At 43.1% G+C, this 16,510-nt stretch overlaps 1 protein-coding gene across 8 annotated transcripts in view; it reads right to left on the bottom strand.

Annotated features, from left to right (window-relative positions):
* Nucleotides 1–6,951: 6,951 nt before the first annotated feature.
* The window catches only part of nebl (nebulette), a 372,808-nt gene continuing 363,249 nt past the window's right edge, over nucleotides 6,952–16,510 (bottom strand). For all 8 annotated transcript variants that reach the window (XM_041183735.1, XM_041183736.1, XM_041183729.1 and 5 more), the window contains one exon: nucleotides 6,952–8,118. In XM_041183735.1, the coding sequence (XP_041039669.1) occupies nucleotides 7,942–8,118 (177 nt within the window). In that variant the 3' untranslated portion in view covers nucleotides 6,952–7,941. The remainder of the gene's footprint in view (nucleotides 8,119–16,510) is intronic.

Raw genomic sequence — 16,510 nt, 5'->3', positions numbered from 1 at the left:
ATTCTTTGATCGCATCATGATTGTGGTGGGAATCTGTTTGTTACCGCCTGAACAAGGTGAAGTAGATATGCCTGTGCCCCACATGGACCTAACCCCTCCCCATCTCAAGGACACTTGCACAGTCTGACATAAAGCCCCCTACATCCGACACCCTTAATTACCTCCACAATGCCTTATCCTCATCTGTAGGTTGCATATGCCTTCCCTGACTGACTGTGCCATCTGCAGCCCAGTACGATGCCAGAAAACCTCCGGACCAACATGCGTGATGTTATGACACAGCTCTGCGCACATCCTGGGCACAACTGAGACTGGACAAATATGCCCTCCCCTGCCTGGACTGAGGCAGTCTTTGCAAGCTCAACATCGAAGCACTTCTTCACTCATTCTGGCCCAAAGTTGCTTATGTTGTTCTGTAGCCAACTCACTCCCAATCCTTGTGCTAAGGACGCTTCCCCACCCCATTCCCCTCAGTCATGTGTCTGAGTGTAACCTTCACCACTTTTAACCCCCAGTGCAGCCCTTGCCCTGCAGTGGATTACCATGCCTCAGGCCAGCTTCCCCCTCATCCCCAGTGGAGGCGTTGCACTGCAGCACATTAAAAGCTGTCTCCACGTACTCGCTGGTCTGGTAAGTAGAGATTTGCCTCTGACATCCCCCGAAAGGGATGCGGTGCTGCCAGCGAAGCCTGGCGCTGATCTGAGTTGCTGCGAGCGCTGCATGATGCAAGGTAGGCAAAGGGACCTCGAAGTCACAAGCACTGCGCAGGTCTCCAGGCGTACGTCACTTATATACCATTGTGAATCACGTCAGCCTAATTGGATGCCTTGATCCAGCATGGGGAGATAATTCCAGAAAGCAGCCATTATAATGAGTTGAAAATACATTAGAATGACATCCCCGATGTGCTGCACCAGGAAACGTGGCCCCCAATGGCAGCTGGAGTGGCCAGAAAATTTCGACCTCTATCTCCCAAAAATAATCACCCACTGCTACTTCACCCACGTGCCCAGCTTCATTTCCTAAGCCTAAGGCCGGATGCTTCCTGCGTTGGCGTCATGGCGGTTCCCTGAAGAACCATAGAACACCACAGCACAGAAAACAGGCCATTCTGCCCTTCTAGTCTATGCCGAAATATTATTCAGCTAGTCCCATTGACCTGCACCTAGTCCATAACCCTCCAGACCTCTCCCATCCATGTATCTATCTAATTTATTTTTAAAACTTAAGAGTGAGCCCGCATTTACTACATCAGATGGTAGCTCGTTCCACACTCTCACCACTCTGAGTGAAGAAGTTCCCCCTAAACCTTTCCCCTTTCACCTTAAAGCCATGTCCTCTCATGTTTATTTCTCCTAATCTAAGTGGAAAGAGCCTACTCGCATTTACTCTGTCTATTCCCTCATAATTTTGTAAACTTCTATCATATTTCCCCTCATTCTTCTACGCTCCAAGGAATAAAGTCCTAACTTGTTTAATCTTTCCCTGTAACTCAACTCCTTAAGACCCGGCAACATCCTAGTAAATCTCCTCTGCACTCTCTCAATCTTACTGATATCCTTCCTGTAGTTAGGCGACCAGAACTGCACACAATACTCCAAAGTTGGCCTCACCAATGTCTTATACAACCTCACCATAACATCCTAACTTCTATATTCAATACTTTGATTTATGAAGGCCAGTATGCCAAAAGCTTTCTTTACAAACTTGTCTACCTGTGACGCCACTTTCAGGGAACTATGTATCTGAACTCCCAGATCCCTTTGTTCCTCCGGACTCCTCAGTGCCCCACCATTTACTGTGAAGGTTTTAGAAAATAATAAAATAAATTTTGCAAACTTCACAAACATGTCCCAGCTCATGTGACAGTCACATGGGGGGACATGTTCAAATAATTTTTTACTTTATTTTTAAAAAAGTTTTGTTATCAACTTAATCCTCCTGAGACAGCTCCGTGCCTCAGGGAGATTGCTGCACTAAAGAGCGCAGGCCCCGACTCTCCCTCCTCCCCCAACCCGCACAGGTAGCGCTGAGCACTACCGGCCACGTGTTACACTGGGCGAGCTTTAACTGACCCACCCACGTAAAATGGCGGCGCGCAGTCGATCACGGGTGGCGATCGGCTCTGTGCCCACTCCACTCGCCATAGGAAAAATTCTCCCCCTATATCCAGGGATGTTGAGCTGCCAATTATGCCCCTCTTTAAACCAAGTTTCTTTTGATAGCAATGATATTATGCTTTATGTGTCTATCTGTGCCCTCAATTCATCGGCTTTGTTTGCTATACACCTTGCAATTAAATATATATGGAAAATGAATATGGAAATGAGTTTAGGGTAAGTTGAATAAAAATGTAAAAGAGATGGAAGTTGCATTGAAAATGAGAAACAATTTGAAGAACATTGATGTATATCGAGTCCCTACTGTACTACAATAAAAGGCAAAATCTAAATAGGGATCATAGAAAATGCACAAATTAATAGCAAGGCTAAATTCTACTTCTCAATCCAAAAGCTTTGCTTTTCTGACACAAGTAAAAAGGGTTGTTGGACGTACATTGCTGTTAGAAAAAAGGCTCGACAACTGAAAGTTGGCTTTATTTATTTCTATTTAGTTTGCACAGTAAAGTATTATACATATATAGGACATAGACTTTAGTAATAGACCAACACAATAGACTGCTGTGTAATAGAATTAACACTATAAAAATAAGTTTTTTAAGCTATACAAGCAAATTAGAATAAACCTAGAAACATTTGAAATATATTCTGCGTGGAAACAAGTAACTTTTCAGAAACAAAAGTATGGAAAAATGATGTTTCAATATAATGTAGAATAAAGGTTATGAAAGGTTATCTTAGACTTTTATTAGTAACAACTGCCCTTTCATAATTTATCGACTGGTTTATACTTCTGACCACTTATACAAGTAGACTGTGATAGTTCAGATTATAAAGCATTTTATTAGATAATTTAGGCATCCTCAAAAGTTTAATATTGTTTTCTCAGTTATAACATAATCCTACACCATTTGGAGTGCTTGGTTTGCATACTTAAAAAGTCACTTTGATTTTCCTGTTTCAGTGTTAACAGCATAAATAAGATGAACATAAAACATGTTATTTTATAACAAGTCATGAGTAAAGAATGGCCATTTGCTTCATCAAAACGCCCCAAAGCCCACAATAGCAATTCTCCAAACCAAGTACCAGCCAGGCACAATTTACACTGGAAGGTTGGAACCACCACATTCAGCAAGATCCATGGTTACAGATTCCTCTAACTAGACATCAGTAAATGATCTTAATTCAATGAAATTGTGGATTGTATCCACAGATGTCACTGGTGCAATTTTATTCAGATATATTTGATGAATAAAATGGGCATTCAAAGTCTTGTGTCAAGAATTTTTTGACTCATTTATCTATCTCCAGCATTAATTTTTGAAGCTATTCAGGGTGTGATGAATTTTCATCAGCATTGCAAACCTCAGACTTCATAATGGTTACTCTTCCTTCGCCACACAGCTGCACCACCACATCCATCCGCCCAACCCCCCGACCCCATCTCCAAATTGGTGCAATTCAGACTTGACTACACATGTCAAGCAAACAGTTCTATATGCTGCATGTTCTTAAAGAAGGAGTTGTATTTCCTGAATGGCATTAATGCCTGAATTAACTAATTAGATAGCTAAATCGTAATACCTGTTGCTTACTGTCCTGTGCAATTTTCATGAAAGATTGGCAATGTCCTCTCTTCTCTTCCCCACCTACCACAAACATGCATAAGCAATATATTGCATATCACAACAAACTGGGGTGATACAGTGGTTTTGGACACCATTGAACCTTTTGCCCTGAACTCAAAGGCAGTCAACATGGGTGAAACTAAACTATTTTCTCTAAAACTAAAGATGACTATGAACTTAAGCTCATAGGGAAAAACCAGGAGAGGAGGGGTTGGGAATTATTTTCTTATTGTACTCAATATTTTCATTGCACTCAACTAGTGATCTATTTCAAAAGTTAAAATAGGATAATTTCACGTGGTTGACTATTAAATCAAAATGATAGAGCACTGCCATATCAAGTAGATCTTCCATCATGTTGTTAAGAAAGTGACAACCAGAATAAAGCTAGAAAGCTATGCTGTAAAAATTGAGGCACAGATATAAAAATTATCTTCATGGGGGAGAAATTGAACATTACTGCACACATTTTTTGGAGTGAATAATCAACACAAGCGGGCCAATGATAGGGCCACAATCTCCTGTGCCCAATCTCCTCTGGAAGTGCAGGGGCTGTCAAAGTGGGAATCAGTAACTTCCGGGTATACAGAGTGCCAGATTGAAGCAGGCTCCTCCTGGCTCCACAAAAACACCGTAAAAGCTGTTGTCTTTCCCAGATTCAACGCTTTGAACTTTGTCCCCACCCATCCCATGCCCCTACCCCTCCGGAACCCACCTGCGGGATGGCTGAATGACGGAGATATTGAAATTCCTACCAGGCCCTGACCAGCACACTGCATCTGGACCATTAGCATCTGCAGCTTGCCAGTTTAAAAAATCTTGGTACCAAATTTAGCTCAGGCTTCTCACTGATTTCTCTGGCCACATAATCAAATTGCATCACCCATTCAGCGCCAGAAGCTTAACCAAGTTGAATTTCTCCCCCATTGTGTCTAGAAAATAATTACAATATCCCATGTAGGAACATAGGAACAAGAATAGGCCATTCAGCCCCTCTCTCCTCCTCTGCTAATTATTAAGATCATGGCTAACTTTTATCCTAACTTATCCCTCAATATCCTTGGCTATCAAAAAATCTGACTATGTGAGATTGAAAATTATTAATTAAGCTAACATCTAATGCTTTTTGTTGAAAAAAGTTCCACACTTCAGGTGAATCTCAGCTTGCACTCCTTCCAAGGCCTTTCCATGATGTAATACCCAAAACTGTACACAGTGCTCCAGATGTGGTCTAACTAGGGCTTGGTATTGCTGTATCAAAATTCCACCCCCCCCCCCCACCCTTTATATTCTAGCCCTCTCAATATGAAGGCCTTTTGAATTTATTTATTTGACTACTAAATTTTAGTGATCTGTGCATGTAGATCCTGAAATCTCTGAACAGCACTGTTCCTTGCTGTTCACCATTTAAATAATACTGAGGTATCCTTTTTCGATAACATCACATTCACCTGCGTTGGAATTTTTCTGCCACAATCTTGCCCATTCATTTAATCCATCAGCGTCTCTTTGTACATTAAATCTCTGTCTACACTATTTGCTATGCCACCCACCTTTGCATTATTTGCCATTTATATGGCTCTTCGATATGTTATCCAAGTAGTTAATAGTTAATAGAGGCCCCAGCACAGATCCTTATGGACATCGCTAGTCATTTCTTTCTATCTCCAACTGGGGAGATGGTGGTATAGTGATAATGTCACTAGGTTAGTAATCCAGAGGCCCAGGCTAATGCCCTGAGCACATGCGGCAGAATTTTTAGCTCAGCATAAAATAAACATAAAATGACGTCGGGCAAGCTTGCCAATATCATCTCACGTGATATTTCAGTCAGTAGACGCGCCCGCTGACAATTACAAGGGCAATTGAGCCCATTAAAGTTCCAACTGTTCCCAATTTTTCACGGTCCATTCAACCTTACAGTTGGCAGACAGGCGAACCTGCCAGGTGGACTTTGCATTTTTGATGAAACCCCATCCAAGGGTGGGATGAGGTTTCCATTATTAAATTTATAATAAAAGTAAAAATGTACGGACAGAATTGTCATCATAGATATGTTCAGGTGACTGATTCTGATGTGTGGACATTTTTTTCCTGATTTTATAAACTTTATTTATTGGTTTTAAATTCTTCAGCTCCCCGAGGCAGCGCTCTGCTTTCAGTGAACTTTCATTCCACGCTGCACCACGCCCCGCGCCTATGTCAGCGCCAGCTGTCCTCTCGCCCCCACCTCAGCAGCGCTGAGTATTTCGGCATACGTTTCACGCTGGCTGGCCAATTAACAGCGTGAAATTGCAGTTGGGGGACGATCGCAGGTGGCGGTCCGTTCTCCGGCCGCACCCAAGCCCGCTGATCGTGCCCACACTCTGACCTAAAGATTCTGTCCATGGGTTCAAATCCCACCATGGCAGCTGGTGGAATCTGAATTCAATTACTTAATAAATTCAGTTGATTAATGAAAATAATCTGGAACACAAAGCCTGTCTCAGTAATGATGACCATGAAACCATCAATTGTTGTAAAAACTCATTTGGTTGACTAATGTTTTTTGGGGAAGGAAATCTGTCATCTTTACCTGGTCTGCCCCACATGTGACTCGAGAGCTACAGCAATGTGTTGACTCTTAAATGCCCTCTGCAGCACGCTACTCAGTTTAAGGGCAATTAGGGGTGGACACCCCAGTGACAACCATGTCCCATGAAAGAATTTTTAAAAATCCTGACCGTTTTCTACCACCTAACCAGGTCAGTAATTTGCCTTTAATTCCATGAGCTCTATAACAGTCTCTTATATGCAACCTTAGCAAATGCCTTCAGGAAGTTTATATAATCTATATTCATAGACATCCCCGTTTTATACTTTAGCTATTTCCACAAAAAGTTCTATTTGGTCATTAGATATGACCTATCCTTTAAAAACCCTTGTTGGTTCTCTCTAATTGGTTCAAATTACTCCAAGTGCTCATTCTGTCCTTAATTATAGATAGCAACAACTTCCCCACACCAGATATTAGGCCAGTAGATATATAATTTTTTGATTTCTGGCTCATAATTTCCATAAACAGTAGAGTAGCAATAGCTAACATCTCAGAATTTTACACAATAGACATCAATACAAAAATTGTAATGTCTGCACAGTATTCATGTAAAGTGCACTAGCTTTTTTACTTTGAAAGAAATATTGACTACCAGTCAAAAGAACATACTTCAGTTTCTTTATTTAACCCTTTATATGGCACTAGTCACAGCATTGTTGTGCCAGTAATACAGAACTATGCATTCACCAGGATAAAAGTTAATGAGATTTACCTTATAACCAATTCAATAAACTGTCTTTATTGGCTAACAAGACATTGCAGACAAAGCATGCATAACCAATAACCAATGCAAAGCAAAGCAAAACAAACTAAACCAGATGATACTTGTATATTAGGACTTCAGTTTCTAATAATCCAAATTACTCCAAGATTAAAAAGGCAAAAAATTCTTCTGGAATTAAACATTACAGAGCAACCTGTACAGGGACAATTCATTTCAGTGTTAAGAAAGTGCTTGAAATATCCACAGTGCATAGGAAGAAAGACAAAGTTCCACTAAGGAAATACTTCAAGTTATACAGCTGACATTAGTAATCATGTGCATCTCACAGGCAAAATACAAATGTGCACTAGTTAGTATTAAATCTCTCTAATATTAACCCACATTCAGTTGTAACACACATTACCTTCAGGAAAAGTATCTTGAACTTAAAACACTTTGCAAAAACAGAAATCTACAAATACTCTAGAAGCAAACCAAGCAAAATTGCACACAGCAATTGATCCTATCACACATGTGATACAGTAAGTTATGATCAGAGCTGATCATAACTTGTAACACAAATCCAACAGCTTTCCGTTTCGCTGTTAAAGACTAGCGGAATGTTGATGCGTCAACATTATTAAAAGCCTTACTGACTGCAGGAAACCATGGTCTATTATACTGCCTTCTACTGAACAATAAGATTGGTCAGTAACAAGAACAGTTTCTTAGAAAGTCCTAAGAATACATCAGTAATACAATAATGAAAAGCTACTTAGATAGTAAATAAGATTTTAATATACTTAACAGGTTCATTTCTTCCTCAACATTTTAATTACCAGTTAGTGTAATAAAAATAAAGGATTAAGCACGAACGGCGAGCAGCTGGATTCAGTGAAGAGGTTCAACATAGTTTGCTGGAAGCATTCCAGTTTTTCCAGTTCTCTGGACAGTGCCATACATCCAACCCTCATCAATTGCTTGTACATTGATGATGTAGTCACCATCCTTGAAGGAAACCTCATCTTCATCAGCAGCAGTGTAATCATACATTGCTCGGTATGTCCTCTGAAATGCAAATACACGGTTTAATGCAAAGGTTTGCCACATGACGAGTTACTTTCTAAATAGTCAACATGAAGCATCAGGAAAAAAAGTGGTTAAACTAACAGGCGACTTAAATTAAATGGCTCAAGTTGATGTGAAGCAGACCCTCTCAATGATGGAAACAATGATGAATATGAACTTGTCCGAATCAAATTTAGAAAGATGATGTAAGGCAGCAGCCAGTCATAGTCAGATTCAGTGAATGCAACAATAATTGGTAAAGGCATATATATTGCTCCATGCTTTGCAGAAGGCCTCAAAAGGAATGGTCTTTTTATTCTAACTGCATCACCAGATGTGAGGTCAATTTATATAGAAAATCCAAAGATAATATTTATAGAAACATAGAAACTAGGAGGAGGAGTAGGTCATTCGGCCCTTCAAGCCTGCTCCGCCATTCAATATGATCAAAGCCATACTCCCGGTTTCTCTCCATACCCCTAATATCCAAAAATTTATCAATTTCTTTCTTGAATATACTCAGTGACAATGTGTAGACTCTACATGGAAAAATCAAATAATTTTGAATGGAAATATGTAAGGACATAATTAATAAAGCATTTTACCATATTCTCAGGATGTCTTAAAGCACCTCATATCTAAGGATTTATTTTTTTAAGTTTGGACATTGTTTTTATGTCAGCAGTGTAATCGTACATTGCTCGGTATGTCCTCTGAAATGAAAATACACATTATTAATGCAAAGGTTTGCCACATGACGAGTTACTTTTTAAATAGTCAACATGAAGCATCAGGAAAAAAAGTGGTTAAGCTAACAGGATCCACTGAATCCAGCTTCTCGCTGTTCGTGCTTAACATGGTCCCAACAACAGCAAATAAGTGAATAACCAGTTGAACTGTTATTTTGGTGGATTTGGTGAGTGAGAAATGTTGCCCACCACACCAAGAGCTCTGACTCTTTAAATAATGCCATGGGAATCTTTTCATCCACTTAAGATCAGCAGATGGATCTTAAATCTAATGCTTCACATGAAAATCAGCATGCTTTGACAATGCAGCATTCCCAAACATTGTAGTGAACTGTTATCCTAGTTTATGCACTAAATCTCTGAAACGGGTTTTAAACCTACAATAAGATGAGGCAGATGGGAAAGTGCTGCAAACTGAACCAATCCTATCCCAGGAAAAATCAAATGGAAGTTGTTCTTCTTCACACTCAAAGTGACCAGCATGTGGAATAGACAATGTGGACTAGTAGAGGCAAAAGCCTTAATATCATTGAAAAATTGTTTTTTATTTGGTTTTTTGATAGATGCTAGGAGTAAGGGTGTCTTGATCTATGAAAACTAATTTAAAACTGAACTTGTTTTATTGTGGGTAAGATTGAGGGAATGCACAATCCAAATTCTGAGAGGCATAAATAACAATCTCTACTGCACCTAGGCATCAGGTTTAGAGGGGCAGGTATGCAAACTTAATAAACTGCAAGACAGCTGAGAGGGCGCAAGAATGTTTTTCCACAAAAAAGCATGTGGAACAGACTCATAACAAAAACAGTTAATGATTTGATCATTTTAGCACCGAGGGAGAAAAGAAAATCACAATGAAAACTGCCAGATTGGGCTGGATTTAGTTGGCCCAACAGCGGTCTCGCCCACTGGTCAGAGAACCAGCAGGAAACCCCCGTTGGTTCTACCGGGCGGCCTGATGGTATTGATCCCTGCAGGCACTTAAGTGGCCACTTTTTGGCCTTAACGGTAGAAGTCCTGGCCATCGAGAGCTGCCAGTCACTTAGAGACCAGCAGCTCTTCATTAGTCACACTGATGAGCAGAGGCCCAATGTTAGTCAGATGGAGCCCAGACCAAAGGGAGGCCACTGACACATGTGACAGGGTTTGCTGGGCATTCCGAGGGAGGTGCAGGAAAGCAATGCAGCCCCCATTTAATCTCCGAGCTACCAATGAATTGCAGTGGGCTCAGGGATAATAGGTGTCAACTGGCGCATTAATGAGCCTAACTGACAGCCCATCGCCAGCAGCAAGGAATCCTGTGTCAGCCCCTTCTGCCCCCCAACTTAATCAGGGGAGATTTTGCTGCTGACAGGAGACTGACATGGAGCCTTTAAGTGGGCCTGGCTGCTGTGATTTCTTCCATGATTGTTCTAAAAACCTAATCACTCACTAGCAGCCCTCTAATAAAGGTATTTCCCACTGCTATTTGAGACCTCTTCGGAAGCCACGCTCTTGTTAAATGCTTGTTCTGAGTTTTCACATTGGCTCGTGCATGTTGCAAGTTGAGCACAGAGAAGGGGTTTTGGGGAAATAGGATGGGATGTGTCTGCTGTGACATGGGGTTGGGGAGCGGGTAATGGCGTCTCATGGCATCAAGGGTATCAGAAAGCCGACAAGCTATTGGTTGCATTGGTCATTTGAGATTGAACTGGACAACTGCTGCTCAGGTTAGCTGCCTTTACCATGTCGTCATTGATGGATTTTCTTGTGCAGGCATTTTATCACAGGTTAGAAAATGTGAGCAATTACATACATTTCATAATTCGGGCTCACAAATCATTGAATTTCCAAAATTAGCAATATGATGAACCTTGAGATTTGTTGCACGATGATCTTGTACCTCTCTAGTTTCTGGAATTTCATGAGGATGTTATTTCTTTCCAGCCATTTCTCTCTTGCCAAAGTATTTGACAATTGGGCCTTTAATCAGTTCCAAAATTTGTGCTGTGAGATGTGCCAGTTTTTAAACTTCTCCACCCACATCTTCTTGAACGTCATGTTGTTCTCCTTGTACCTCACTGCCACATCAACAATTGCCACCTCCTGCCACATCTTGAATATTATAACAGGCTTCCATAGTGTCCCATCTGGTGCTTTAATCCTGGGTTCAAGGTACGAAGTCCATCCTTATTTGGTGCTGCAGCTTAGCCAGGATTTTATTCTGGTGCTGGATCCATGCATTCTTGGCTGAAAGGCATCTGCCAGATATACGTGCAAGGGTTTTGCTTTGCCCTTTGTGTCTCCTGCAAGTTTAAAACAAATCAGTCCTGCTGTGTGCAAGGGTCTTGTTAAATACACCTCAGTAAAAGATCCTTTATGAAACTGGACTCTGAGTTTGAGGGATGTGTTTGTCCACGAGTTAGAAATTTCGTCATTTCAGTCATCTTGAATCCCAAAGTCTTGCACTGGAGGTCTGTCCACCTTGCAACCTCCTGTTCTCTCATTTCTGCTCCTGGATTTTCATCTTGCTCTGGGTGGATGGGTATCTTCCCATTGCACGTCCAATGTTTCCTCATTTATGGGTGGTATTTTGTTAGTCACTGTCTTCCAGGGCTTCACCATGTGTGGTTTGAAGGAATTCCTCAACCTTCTTGAAGGCTTTCCAAGTTCCAGAACTTTGGTGTTGCATTCCCCCCATTATTTAAATGATGCCTTGATCATTGGAGCTCTTGAGGGATTCAAGCTTCCAACTTATTGCAAGAAGGATCTAGATTTCCACATTAGGTAGGCCAAGGGTGCTATTTCTATCAGCACCATCTTTGATGCTGCTAAGGAGATGTAGGGTCTCCTTATCAGACTTCTTGATTACACTGTCTGGTTCCCTTAACGTGTCCTGGGATGCTTCAGTTAGTATTCAGTGGTAATAGATCCTTGGGATTGTGTGTGTTATCAGGATCTTGAACTTCAGATGGTTTTAATTCAACCTCTCTCAGTTTTGCGGTCCAAGAGCAGAGCTTGGATGGCCATTTGGCTTTGCGGCTCCTCTCCATGGATCTATTCAGGCACCCAGATACTTCTCCATTTCTCCGAAGGGGATGTAGCTCGTGGACTGCCATTTACGCCCCAGTTCTCCCAATGATTGTACAGGAAGGTCTTTCCTTTACTTATGAAGCTTTTTGATGTTGATTTCAAGATTTCATAGAATGACTGCACAATCCTTAGGTTCCTTGACTACCTGGCGTAGGAGTCGCTGTCAACTGCTGTGCCACCAGCAATGAGCAGCTGATGCTCTATTGTGCATAGGGTTGCCAACTCTGAGTGAAGCTATTCTGGGAGATTTTTTTCCTCCAAACATGACGACATCATTGATTGATCTGTTACTTCAATCGTGCACTATCTAGTGTTTTGGGCGATGCGTGTAAGGAGTGTCCTTGTTCTTTTTTCATTCACCAATGTGCATGTTTTAATGTAAAACATTAATGTAAAACATGTAAAAGAAGTAACAATACACACAAAAGGGAAGCAGAAACACACCTGATTTCATTCCATTTACAAGTTATTCTGCAAGTTATCCAAACATAGAGCTTCAGTCACAGAGTGCGCCATCCTATGGCTGCGCTGCTCCTATTAATCTGCTTAGTACATTGCATGCTTGATAGCAATGCAGTATCTGAGCCAGCCTGAACTAGCTTGCTCTGCAAACCCTTACCTCTTTTTTTCCTGTTGGGCTTCAGCAAGAGAGGCTAGTTTAATTGCAGACCTTTTCACACTTCAGTGTAAAAAAAGCAAGTTGCTTCCAACGTAAGTTATTTCTCCACTGCTATTTTATATCCTTAACTCTTTTGGCTTCATATAGTTTTCCAAGCCTTCACATTGCATCTGGGAATTTCTGACACCTGTCTGGCTGAGGGCAGTGCACATACACTCTGTGAAGAAGCTCATATCATCCAGATGCTGCTGAGAAACAGCGGCCACATGGACTTTCAAACAACTTGATCCTTCGACAGACTTCATCACCTGTTCCCTTCAGCACCTGTCAGGAATGGTGTCAAGATGTGTTTTGGCGGGGGGGGGGGGGGGGGGGGGGGGGGGGGGGGCAGCCTCACCTCATGGGTGCTGAGAGCACACAGTTAACATCATGGAACCAAGTGACATTTGGGTAAGAGATTCTTGCAGCAGCACAAGCCATATGGAGGTGCACATATCACTAATCTGGGCAGTGGCTTTGAAGCCGGGCAATCACTGTGCTCAAAAAGTTACATGCTGCACAGGGGAGGCGCCCTGGGCTGCGACAGTAACATTCCTTTTGCGCAGGAAGCAAGGTTTCACATCTGACTGACACGAACACTGCTCATCATAACAAGGAGCCATTCTTGGGAGTGTTTTTACAAGAGCCAGCATTAAGTACTGTTAGGACCTAGAGATAGTTTAAAAGTTATATTTGTACTTGTAGGTGCTAGGAATGAGTTTTAGCTTTAAGTTTAATTTGCATTTCTGTATTTGTGTGTTAAGAAAGGGGAGGAACTTGAATTTTGGTTTCACTTTAAAAGGTGCCTACATTCTAATGAGGTTTCATGACTCTTGAAGGGAAGTTAAAACAAACACGAGTATTAAAAACTGTGTTGGTATCTAGCAACAGAGGTCAAGAGAGAGGGACCCACAGACACAGAATAACTGAAAGCAGTTTAAGTTCAGTTGGTGATTATGCTCTGAGGTGGAGGAAGCAGTTTAAGTTTCTCTAGCTGGATATACTAGCAGATTGCTAAGGAAAATAAGTCTAAGAATCTTAGATGAGTTGCTCTAAGGTTAAAGTAATAGTGAATGTCGAGCGAGTTCTGGATCTCAAGGGAGATACCAAACTGTCAGGAAGGAGCAGGCCCTAAAGGAAAAAGAGGAAGGCCCAGGAAGCTCTTTAAGTTAAGTCAAAGGGCAAGGACAGGAATCTGGAACAAGACCCTGTTCAGTGGAAGTGAAAGCAAGGAGCAGAGAGGAAGGCAGCAAGTTTAAAGAGAGGATGCTGTAGAAAAGAGACTCAAGACAAAATAGGCTGGTGAGAAACCAGAAGATCCAAGGAAACAGCTGAAGGTTGGTGACTCCTTCCTATGGGCATGTAAAGCAGTGTGTTCTGCTGGCATGGCTGAGTCTGAGTGTGTGTGCGTGGAAGGCAAAGCTTGAATGCATGTGGCGATCCAGGGGAGAAGAACATTGGAAGGAGAGTTCCAAGCCCTGGAGATGGGCCCTTGTGGAAGGTGTCCAAGACTAAGTGCCATTTTGAAGAAGATTCTAAAGCGGGTTCTTTGAGATTGGAGAGTGGAGATTGGAAACACTCCTGTGATGGACGGAGTTCAGCGAGACTGGTTGGCTAACAGGGTAACAAGCATCTGGGGGGAGTTGAGGAGAGATCCACAGCTTCTGTTTAGGGTGGCATCTGTCACTTTGTTTCAGGGTGTGGTGTGTCTGACCACATGATGCCTATTGGTATACATGGACTGTGTACTTACTGTGAACATTACTGTAACGTATAAGATAGCTTTTGTAACTTGTGTGATCCATACAAATCTGTGTGATCTGTAAAGGTATAGTTGTGGGTGAAGGAGCATTGTAACATAGTTAATCTTTTCTTGCTTAATAAATGTTTATGCTTTTGTTAAAAGTTGATCAGCTGACTCCTGTGACTCCTGTTCAGTAGTCACCCTCCACGTTACTAAACAAAAATTAAAAGTTAGGATCTATCAAGCTGGCTTCCACCCTGGGATCTGACTTGTCCAGTAGTAACATCACCTGGGATCATAACAGTACAAGTGATTAATACCCGTGCCCAGGCTGTGCAACTACATCTTCTTGACCTTTCTAACCCTGTTGCAATGTCTTGGTGCTCCCTCGACATCCACAGCAGAGGTGGAGGTGACCTGTTGACCGCTATGCCCTATTGTCTGTGATGACCTTGGCGAGCGTCCTCTGGACAGCTGAGATCTGGAGGGTCTCGGCCTGCTTTCAGGGTCCTGCTGTGTGGCAGTGGCAGCCTGTTCAGCCTGTGGAACTGGAGCTGCTGGAGTAACAGGAAGTGGGGATTCAGATTGGCTGGACACTCCAGGAGTCATCAGGGTGGATGGTCCTGGGGTGTCCACCTGCTGATCCTCCTTCCTATGGGTGCCCTAGGGCCCCAGGGTGACTCCTTAAGAGGAAAGGGCAGCTGGAGTGAGCTGGAGATGCCCCACCCTATCTCATATTGACACTGATGGGTGCCTGCAAGTGCCTCAGCAATGGAGGACAGCTCCTGCAGCAGTGCAGGGTCAATGTCCTGTACCAAGGTCTCCATGGCAGCCGCCATCCTACTAGTGGTGACCTCGGTGCGTTGGTATGCCAGTGCTATCACTTCAGATTGAAAGCAGCCAGACTCCTCCATTGGGCCTTGCAATCTGAGGAGTGCAGGGAGCATTCCTTTCTGATGATCCTGAGCTTGCCTTTGCAGCTCCAGCAACTGAGATATGATTGGGTCCAGAGGCATCTGATCGGGCTCAGCAGATTTATGGTCTCTAGCAGAGCTTCGAGTGCCGGAAACCTATGAAATCCCTGCCGCCACCTGCTGTGGATCAGACCATGCAGTGTGCTCACCAGGTTGTGACCCCAAGGCTACTCTAGAACCAGGTCCCAGCGAGATGTGTGTGTCTGCGCTGGTGGAGGGTATGAGCGAGCGCTGTGATGGGTCTTCAACGTCCATGTCTGCGGATTTCTCTTCTATGGTGCCCCTGGGGCTGGAAGTGAGGATCTGACTCATGGTGCGCCTGTGAAAGCAAGGAGAGATAATTCATGCATGGCAGGGGACTGCGGAACAGGGGGCCTCACTCACGGCATGGTTGTCTGATGGATGTTGTACTGCTAGATCCTCACTTGGTTGAGCACTGCCGACCTCACCATCAGCACAGGAGAAGTCCAAATCTTTGCCGGCCAGCTGGATGGCTCTACTTTCAAAGTCTATGCGACCCTTGATGTCAGGCATTCCTCCACCAGTCTGCGACCTCTCCCTTTTGTTGTGAGCCCGCTTGTCCTGCATTAATACAGGTGGAGAGAGTGTAAGTAAGATGCCTGCCAAGCCAGCTGAGAAAGATGCCACGGTTGGGATGAGAACGTGATTCGCAGGGCAGATCAAGGTTTGCGTGAGAGGGTGAATGGTGATGTCCCTTGAACTGGCAGTGAGTGAGGTCCCTGTGGATGTGTGATGGGTTTGTGAGTGTATGAGTTGAGAGCGATGAGAAGGGTGACTTACCCTGGTGGAATGGCACAGGGTGGCTGACCACCGCTGCCACCTCCCATGCTGGATTGGTAACCTTGCTTGCTGATTCACCCAGACCGGGGGGTAGAGGACATCGTGGGGGGGGCATCCATTGTGTGCAGTAGGTGCTCGAGGGAGGTGTAGCTAAATTTGGCGGCAGCATGTTTCCTCCCTTTGGCAGCCATGGTTTTCCAGTAACTTCTGATCCTTTAGCTCTGTGCAGGGGGGCCCTTTAAATATGACGCCCAGTTTACTGAAAGTTTGAGGTCATGGTGGGGCAGGTGAATCAGAGGCCGCCCCACCAGCAATCCAATGTGAAACCTGTGCCTGTATTTTTTGAGCCAAGTGCTGCACAATATGGCAGAAAAAGTTGGCATTGCCATCGATG

The sequence above is a fragment of the Carcharodon carcharias genome, chromosome 3 (assembly GCF_017639515.1).
Source record: "Carcharodon carcharias isolate sCarCar2 chromosome 3, sCarCar2.pri, whole genome shotgun sequence".
Lineage (NCBI taxonomy): Eukaryota > Metazoa > Chordata > Chondrichthyes > Lamniformes > Lamnidae > Carcharodon > Carcharodon carcharias.
Note: the sequence above shows the minus strand (reverse complement) of the source record. Positions and strands in the feature narration are given on the sequence as shown.